Below are 9,432 nucleotides of genomic sequence, written 5' to 3' on the forward strand. Positions count from 1 at the left end.
ATTCCACTCCTCAACCAGGATTTGTCGCAAGTCAGCCAACGTGGTTGTGTTGGTCACTCTAGCACGAACAGCACGCCCAAGCTGATCCCATAAGTGTTCAATTGGGTTGAGGTCAGGACTGTTGGCAGGTCATTCCATTCTCTCTACTCCCAAATTCTGGAGGTAGTCTCTGATAAACCCCGCTCTGTGGGGGCGAGCGTTGTCATCTTGGAGGATCCAAGATGACAACGCTCGCCCCCACAGAGCGGAGGATGGAGTTCGGTCCCAGACTGTGGAGATATGGGATCGCCACCGGTTGCAGAATCTCATCTCGATATCTCTCTGCATTGAGATCGCCTCCAATGATGACAAGCCTCATTTTTCCAGTGATGGAGATGCCGCCCCACACCATCACACTGCCTCCACCAAAAGGTGTTACTCTATCGGTGCAGCGATCAGCATAGCGTTCTCCCCGTCTTCTCCACACTTTGACCCTACGATCCAACTTCCGTAGGCAGAATTAAGCAATATTACACGAGAGGGTGTGCGTTACTTCAGTGATGCTTACGGACCTCGGCGCAAGCGCCTCGGTCCTGACCGCATCACTGTCGTGCCAATAATGACGGTAAAGCACACCCTCGAGTGTAATATTGCGATTATACAACAGCTACCAACAAAATAAAAGATATAAACAAAATGTATTCATATTGTGGGGCAATTCGCTTTCAAAATAAAAAACTTTTTGCTAGTGTTATCTCCGTTTCCCTGGAAATACATGGGGTCTGACTAATAACTGGAAAACAATCAGTCACGTCAGTAGACTCCTATGTAATGGAACCTAGTTTACTACTCCAGCAAGTAGGCGGAGCCTTAGTAACAACCTAGCAACAGAGACGATTTCTAGTCCCTGTTAAGTCAGCCAGCCAACTTGAGCTAATGCTTTCTACAGATCGCGGGATTTCCCAAACTGAATAAATACCACACATATAAACACAAAACTGCCTTGCTAGCTCAATCTTGTTGTAACTAAGATATCTGCTGAAAAAAATAATTTTTCCATGGACAGATTTAGCTACTATGTCCGCGAACTTCACATGTATTTTTAAGCTAGTAGCGCCGTGTCACCGACTCACCGGCACAGCTGATGGAGGATGCAGAGCGTCTGGTAACATCAAGGCTGAACAGAGTTAGCATAGCGTTATATTTAAATATATTGTATGATAATATATGGCGGAGTAATATTTAGTGATGAGCACGGCTAGGTGTGCTGTCATGCTGATTTGAGCACGTTCTAAATGTCTAGTTGACCAATCAGATTGCTTGGTCGGAACTATCTGTTGTATAATCTGAACTCATCGCTGAACATAACGTTCCTCCACATGTTCAGGTTCCAGTGCAGGTGCCAATCAGGTACCTGATTGTCAGCACCTGGGGGTACCGGAAGCTCAAAACAAGAGTCAATAGCAACAGCAGAATAAGCTGTTTGGCATTGGCAGAGAAGATTTGGCAAATTTTTCATGAGTGCAACCCACATACTCAGCTGTGCTGCTCATCCCACAAATGCATGTTCCTTACAAATGAGGCACCATTTAAAAGGGAAATAAACAGGCTTTCCAACGGTATAAAATGTATTGCCAAGAAGCATTGTTACAACAGAGAAATAATCTACCAAACACAAAGTTCCGAACTTTTTGTTCGATGTTTATATATATCTTGGTATTTTCTACGAAGTGGGCTAAATGTTCAGTTGTAAGTAGGGCTGGGCCATATGGACAAAATCAAATACCACAATATTTTTGACCAAATATCTCGATATCGATATTGCGACAATATTGTAGGGATGACTATTGGTGCCTTCACAAAATATTTACACAATGAGATTTTTGATAAATAATCATCAGTAATGTGGATATAATGACTAAGTGGGTAAAGGCAAATAATAGAACAGCTAGAACAGTCTGGTAAGTTCAGAAAATGACATCACTTTACTGTAATGCAGCCTTTAAAACCAGGAAAAGACAACACTTATGCCACATCACGATTACGATATCCAAAATCTAAGACGATATCTAGTTTCATATCACGATAACGATATAATATCGATATGTTGCCCAGCCCTACTCTCTCCCCTCCCCTCCTTCAACAGCTGCCTCCATGTTGCCATTGAGCAAGGCACCTAACCTCCAGCTGCTCCAGTAAAGCTGCTCAGTGGAAACCAGTAGAAGATTTGTACTGGGCAGCTCCCAGGTGGGAATGAGTGCAACTCTATAAATGTGAAGCAGGACGTTGCAGAAAAACAACATGCATGCTTAGCAAACCTTCCCTAAAAAAAGATTAAAAACAGGCAAACTACTTTGTTGTGCAATATCCATCAATGCCTGGAAAGCAAAGGGCCAGAATTATATTTTGCACAATAAAAAGCAAGAATTGGGGGGAAAAAACCCACTCAACCCTTCCAAAGTCATCATCAATCAGCCCTTTGTCCTATTTAGTACCCTATATGGTTATATTTGCATACACACACACACACACACACACACTATGTTTCTCTCTATGTATCTCTGTTTGACTTTTGTCTCTTGCCTTTTACAGGTCCTTCTTGCTGATTGGATACTAGCGTTGTGGCGATGCCAATATAAAGTGGTCTAACTGAAGCCGAACACTGTCTGCCACTCCAGGACAGAGAGAGAGAGACAGAAGAAACCATCATCTTTATTTTGCTGCATCCTGAACCTTAAGCCTGCGCTCTGCACCAGGTTTGGTTACTCTGAAGGTAAGACAGCTATTTTGTGAATAATGATAATAATAATAATGATAATATCGTTTTGTATGAATAAATTAATTGATTTGATTTGAAGTCAACATGGTGAAGCTGGCTGCACAGTTTAACTAGGGGGGGAAAATAATAAAAATATATATATATATGTGGGCAATGCTGCTTCTATGGATAAAAAAATGAATATATTAAATTGCTTATCACAGCAAGAAAATGGTGTTCAGATGCATTATGAATAAAGCGCTTCTTTACTACATTTGAACTGCATTCAGTTTTTATTGATGGCACAAAAAACAGCACACACCTTCATGTTTAACACATTGCAGACTGCTGACATTAATAAATTAGTCAAGACTATAGCATGTCAGAAGTCAGAGATGAGTTAAATGTGTTACATCTCTACTAAAATGTACTTATAATGGATTTGAACAAAATTTTATCTTATTCTGGAGTGGAATTGGAAGAGTTTTTTGTTTTTTTTACAGTATATGTACTGTATATATATATATCTTTTTTTTTTTTTTTAAAATATGTGGGAAGCATTGCCCACATATTTTTTAAAATAAGGTTTTCCCCTCTGTCAAAAATATGTAATACTGTTCCACAAAAGGTAAAAACATGTCATTTGTTATGAGGTTTTTGTTACAATATCAACGGAAGTGCGGCTTCTGAATACATATCCCATTTATTTCAAATGGAATCAACATACTGACCATAGATATAGTAATAGTAAGATATGAGTAATCTGGTTCTTATTTGCTACTCCACTGTGTGCTACTCTACTGTGGCAGTCTGAATGTAGTAGTAGAGGGCAAATGTGATTTTTCACAAATTCCTCACCCCAGTTTAAGTGAGGATGGAATAGAAATCTTCATTCAAAAAAAAAAAAAAAAGGTGTGAAAGAGCATATATCAAAAAGAAAAGGAAAGCCTCTTTGGGTCCAGGCATGTGTACCAAGTTTATTAAACATTAACTATATTTCTTCTAAGCCTATTTAGCATGTGAACTGATTTAAGGGGAGAATTCACTGCATTTAGTTTTATTTTAGTCATGTAGGAACTTACAATTAGTGCAACAGTAGAATAAGCTTTTTATAAGCGTTTTTGAGATAGAAACAAGTCAACATGTCGTCCCTCACGAATGATGCAAACACTCCTTGGGCCAGTTAGTAACAACATGAATCATCCCACCGTGTTTCATCAGAATCAGACCAGTGGTATGGCAGTTATGGCCGTTCAAAGTTTGAAATTTTTACCTTTAATTACAGCGCCCCCATCAGGCCAATCAGTCCATTTTTCAAATCCAAGAACATGGTGCCAAAATGATCATCTCTCCAAGTTTCGTCAAGATTTCACCAGTGGGTTCTGAGATATTACTTCAAAATTCAGAGTTCAAAATTTCAACTTCAAGATTTTCTTTGCACCCCTCCCATCAAATACAATTGCCTTTCTCTCCCTGACTCATATTACATTGGCTTAGACTTTTGAATGATCCCTCACTGCGTTATGTCCCACCCCAACAACCTGTTTTCACAGGATATGCATCGAATCCAGGAAGCAAAGATGCCATTTCATGGGGTCTTTAATAAACTGCAAGAACAATCATTACCAGACCGCTGGAATGTAACCAACAATCTGCTCTTGTTTTGCAGTCATGGCGTCACCGTGGCTCTCGGTCCTGCTGTGCCTGACCACCTTGTTCTTCATCCTCTCCTGCATCACCGCCGGTGCTGAAGAGAGCGCTCCACTATCTGGCCTGGTTCCCCAACACAGGAGCAGAAGACAACAACCCTATCCTGAAAGCTCAATGGGGAAAGTAGAAAAATCCATGGGAGTAGTAACTGGCTCACTAACTGTCATCAAAGAGGTTCTAGAGAAAGTTGACACAAGTCAGTTGGCAGGCATAGTGAAAGGTCTGGCTTGCTTTGCCAGTCTGGCGCCCGGCATAGGTGGCCTGGTTGCTTCCATCGTCAATATCTTTGTCCTTTATTCCACAGACAGTCCCTTGGATAACGTGAAGTCGCAGTTTGATGAGGTCAATCACAAGCTGGACTCCATTTCCCAGCAGATCGCTGACCTTAAAACTGATGTAGAGTGGCACAACTATGCCAGTATCTATTCTCAAGATGAAACCAAGATCCTCAACTCCTGGAATGAGTTTAACAGGTTCCGTGAGAACTGCCAATCAGCTCTGAGCACTGAGGAAAAGCTTGAACTTGCCACCAAATTCGTCAGCTTCTATGAGAATACAGGCACTGAGGGCAGTGTGGCCAGTCTCTACTTTTATTTGACCACCAGGGGGACATCTCTCAGCAGAAACTTGATTAGCTTAATGGCCAAGAAGTATAAATGTGACATTAATGATATGGGCAGGTACAGTCTTTATTTCAACAGCTTGCTGTGGAAAGGAATGGTGCTTAACCAGCTCTATTATAAACTGAGGGGTTACAAAACTGATGGCAAGGCAGCAGAGAACATTCAACAGTTTGACCAGGTACTGAAAGCCCAGAAAGATGCTGTGATGAGCTGTGCTGATAAATATGACTACATAGAGCCTGCTGTAAGGGAGATCAGCAAATCACTTACCTTGGAAGACACTCCTGAATTACCCAAACAAATCAAAGCAGGGTTGCAAAAGAGGTACAACTCATACAACTGGATAGTGGTGACTTTCAGAACAGCAGAGCAACAGTTCATCGTGATTGAGAATACCACCTTGGTTCGCTTTGACGAGATCACTGTAGCTGTGATGCGCACAAACGCCAGGCAGGACTCAGGACAGTTAAAATTTATATGGGGAAAAGCCCTACAATGCCTTAAGTCTATGTGCAATGGTTCGGACTATAAAATGTGTACGGTTGATGATGATTCTGGGTACAAATTAAAAGACGTTACTGCAGCATTGCATATATATCTAAGAAACAACTTTTATAACGATCCACCGGCATTCATCAGCGGTAACTGCTGGATTGATAGAACGCGTAGACGCGCATTCTCCTTTTATGCAAAACTTCCAAAGACTGATCATGCACTTTGGGACCCGTGCCGTCAGCCCGACTGTGAGAACAACGGCACCTGCAACTGGCTGCCGGGAACCCTGCAGAGAATTTGTGAATGTCCAACGGGTTTCTTTGGAGAAAGGTGTGAGAATAAGACGACCGTCTCTGCGGGGGACATCGAGGTGATCTTACCTCAGCCCGTCCCCAGCATCACCACCATCAACAACAAGCTCAACCAGCTGGAGGCCAAGATCGCAGAGATTGAGTCCATATGTCAAAGAAATTAAAAAATGAATGTTTATGCACTAAAAATGTGAGTGAGTCACTTTGCTCTGATGATGGCCTAAGGCCGAAAGCTCAGCAATAAAAGTGCTTTGTATTACAAGACAGTGTGAACAGTGTCCAAATGAACATGCACGATACAAAGCAATACACACAATACACACATAAACAGACATACACTAATAAAAGCAAAAGATACACATATGCCTTCAAACCTACACGTGCAGAAAGAAAAAGAAGTAAATAATATGTAAATGAATAACAGCAATAATAACAACAATGAATCAGACATAATATCATCAAATACTGGGGGGGATTAAATGCAAAGAAACATGACAAAGTAGACAAAAAAAAAATAGACAGGTTATACAAAATGGGGACGATCAGGTGGCAGAGAGGTTCAGGTGGTAATTAATGGGCTCCAGTTTTTATTGAAAAAAGATAAATAGATACAGGTATCGTGGTTTGTTCTATGGTGATGTATTCACTGATAAGATGATACCATTGCTGTATAGAAGTGTGATTTTTATTTGTTTCTCCAGTTTGTTAGTATGCATTTTTTTGGACAGAAGAAGAAGGATCCAGAGTGATTTGAGAGGTTTCTGGCTTTGAAAAGTCGCTTTCTGGCCTGCTTTTTGTAACAGGGTGGGTGGGGATATTATATATATATTAGATATTTATATTCTTTATATCACCTCCAGTAGCATGTGCGGTTCACAAATGACTCTTTATCTTTATATTTTTAACAGCCGCTGCAATACTATCCCTACACAGCACTAGTCCAACATGACCACTAGATGTCAGCATCATACAACTGATCAATGTTTCTTAAACTATAGAAACTAAAGGCTTTAAAAAATGATAGCTAAAATAAAAAAGCTCTTTCAGTAACGCGTTATAGTATTGCCAATACTCTTCCCAGTAACACATTTTTGGCAACACTTTTATAATCATAGTAATTTTATATATGTATATAGCCATATATATTTTTAGAATTGTGTCATTTTTATCACTTGGCTTATTTTAATTAGGCTACTGAAATCATTTTATTCTAAAATTGTAAAAGATTATTATTTGAAATATATAATATTTTTATTTATGTATTTGTTAGTTATTTACCCATTTATTCATGTATCCATGCATTGATTCATTCATTCTTTGATTGATTGATTGTTGCAAGTTGCATCCATGTTGCAGGTTGGTGTTGAGCAAGGCACAACACCAAGTAACACACACACACACACACACACACACACACACACCCGCCCGAAAAAAAGAAAAAGAAAACAAGAAAAAACCCAACAACAGACACACCTTCCTACTTGGTAATAGTGACTTCTACAGACCCCTAAGCTGTGACCCCACTAGATTAAAAGTTTTCTTAGTAAAGCTTTAGATGATCAGCTGATATTAAAGAATGAATTTGATTTTATGTTGCAGCAACATCCAGTACAACCTATTTTCTATACACTCCCTAAAATTCACAAATCATGCATCGAACCGGTCACTGGGCGCCCTATAGTCGCGGGAAACCAGTCTCTCACGGAACCTATATCACAATTTATAGATCTTCATATCAAACAATTGGTATATCAGCTTCCTTCTTATCTCAAAGACACCACTGACTTCCTTAATAAAATTTCTTCTATTCAGGATCTTCAGGAGACAGATTTACTATGTACTATGGACATTACAAGCCTCTACACAAATGTTCCTCACATAGAAGGTTTAGAAGCACTTAACTCATTTTTTACGTTTGAGAGAGAATCAGACCCCCCCTACTGGTTTTTTGGTAGAACTTACCCAGCTGGTTCTCAACAAAAATTACTTCAAATTTGAAGATTCTTTCTACCTGCAGTGTCAAGGTGTTAGTATGGGCAGTTCATGTTCCCCCAACTATGCCAATCTATTTATGGGAAAGTCTGAGGATGATTATGTGTATCACAGTAACCCTTTTCTCTCTCTGTTAAAATGTTGGTTTCGTTATATTGATGACATATTTTGTATATTCTCTGGTACTCTTGACGAATTAGAGGCTTTCAGTTTACATCTAAATTCTTGTATGTCGATTATAAAGCTATCATTAGAGTACAGTAGAGAATCTGTGTCATTCCTCGATGTGCTTGTAAAGAAAACTGAACATCTCAATACTAGTGTCTATAGAAAACAGACTGATAGAAATACACTTTTACACTTCAGTAGCCATCATCCTCCAGGTTTAAAGAAGGGTCTTCCATATAGTCAACTGTTGAGAGCAAAAAGAATCTGCAGCACGGACAATGTATTTGAAGAACAAGCTACTGATATGTGTAATCGTTTCAGAGATAGAGGCTATAATGATCATGTGATTAGCAACAGTTTGGATAAAGTGAAAAACGTAGATAGAAACAGTTTATTAGCCCTTAAACCTCCCTCTAAGAGGGACTCAAAAAAAACACGTTTTCTCCGTTATCCTATGAGATCAAGAGGTGTGTTATTAAAGTCGAGATGAAATGAAAAATGCATTTTTAAAAAATCAATTTCTTTGTATTCTTATATCAAAATGAACTCATGTTTTCTTCCTGTAAAACAAAATATGCCGTGTGCTTACGTAAGCATGAACCAACCAATTTCAACCAATAATATCATGACATCCACCCATCAATCATTCTTCAACCTGGTGTGTGGAGCCAACAGTCCACTGTAGCTCCGTTTCTCTCTGTAGCTCCATACCGTGCTAAACTCTAAGCCCCGCCCACTGTTTAGCGGTCCAATCAAATGCGAAGGATTTGATTTAAATCCCTCTTGTAACTGTACACCACTACCGCTCAAATATTCCGTTTCACTGGGAAATACGTCACAGTACAGAAGCTAAAGACGCTCTAACTTCCGTTTCAGTGGGACTTTTAACACTGGCATATTTTATCCAGTGACACTTTAGTAGGTCATTGCTTCAAAGATCTGCCTATCTTCGCTAATAAGCGTGCCAGGAACCTAAGGGACACCTTGGTCAGGGCTGATTGTTATGTTCCCCCTCAACATTTTCTGTCTAACCCCCCAGGTGGCAATTTCCCTTGTTTGAGCTGTGCCCAGTGCAGTGCTATGATTAGAGGAGATGTTTTTCTACATCCCCATACTGGCAAAAAGTTCAACATTAAGAACAGGATATCTTGTAGAACCAAATATGTGGTCTATCTCTTGAAATGTCCTTGTGGGTTAGCATATATAGGTAAAACTAAATGGGAGCTTAAAACTAGGATTTCAGAACATAAAAGTAACATAAGGAATAAAGATGACAAATCCCCACTGGCCAGACATTTTAATTCAGCTGGCCATGATATTTGTTCCCTGAAATTTCAAGGTATAGAAATGGTACATCCTTTCAAAAGGGGTGGTGATAGGGACAGATTTTTGTTAC

At 39.7% G+C, this 9,432-nt stretch overlaps 1 protein-coding gene across 1 annotated transcript; it reads left to right on the plus strand.

Moving 5' to 3' along the window:
- Nucleotides 1–4,408: 4,408 nt before the first annotated feature.
- On the plus strand, nucleotides 4,409–6,040 carry LOC139647214 (SE-cephalotoxin-like). The gene has a single exon (XM_071523080.1). The coding sequence runs from the start codon at nucleotides 4,409–4,411 to the stop codon at nucleotides 6,038–6,040; it is 1,632 nt and encodes a 543-aa protein (XP_071379181.1).
- The last annotated feature ends 3,392 nt before the right edge of the window (nucleotides 6,041–9,432 follow it).

Source organism: Centroberyx affinis, unplaced genomic scaffold (assembly GCF_046629955.1).
Source record: "Centroberyx affinis isolate AG114_WGS23_722 - 3 ecotype Tasmania unplaced genomic scaffold, CSIRO-AGI_Caff_v1 ptg001062l_1, whole genome shotgun sequence".
Taxonomy (NCBI): domain Eukaryota; kingdom Metazoa; phylum Chordata; class Actinopteri; order Beryciformes; family Berycidae; genus Centroberyx; species Centroberyx affinis.

Coding starts and splice junctions, on each gene's coding strand:
- LOC139647214 (XM_071523080.1), top strand. CDS start 4,409: ATGGCGTCACCGTGGCTCTCGGTCCTGCTGTGCCTGACCACCTTGTTC.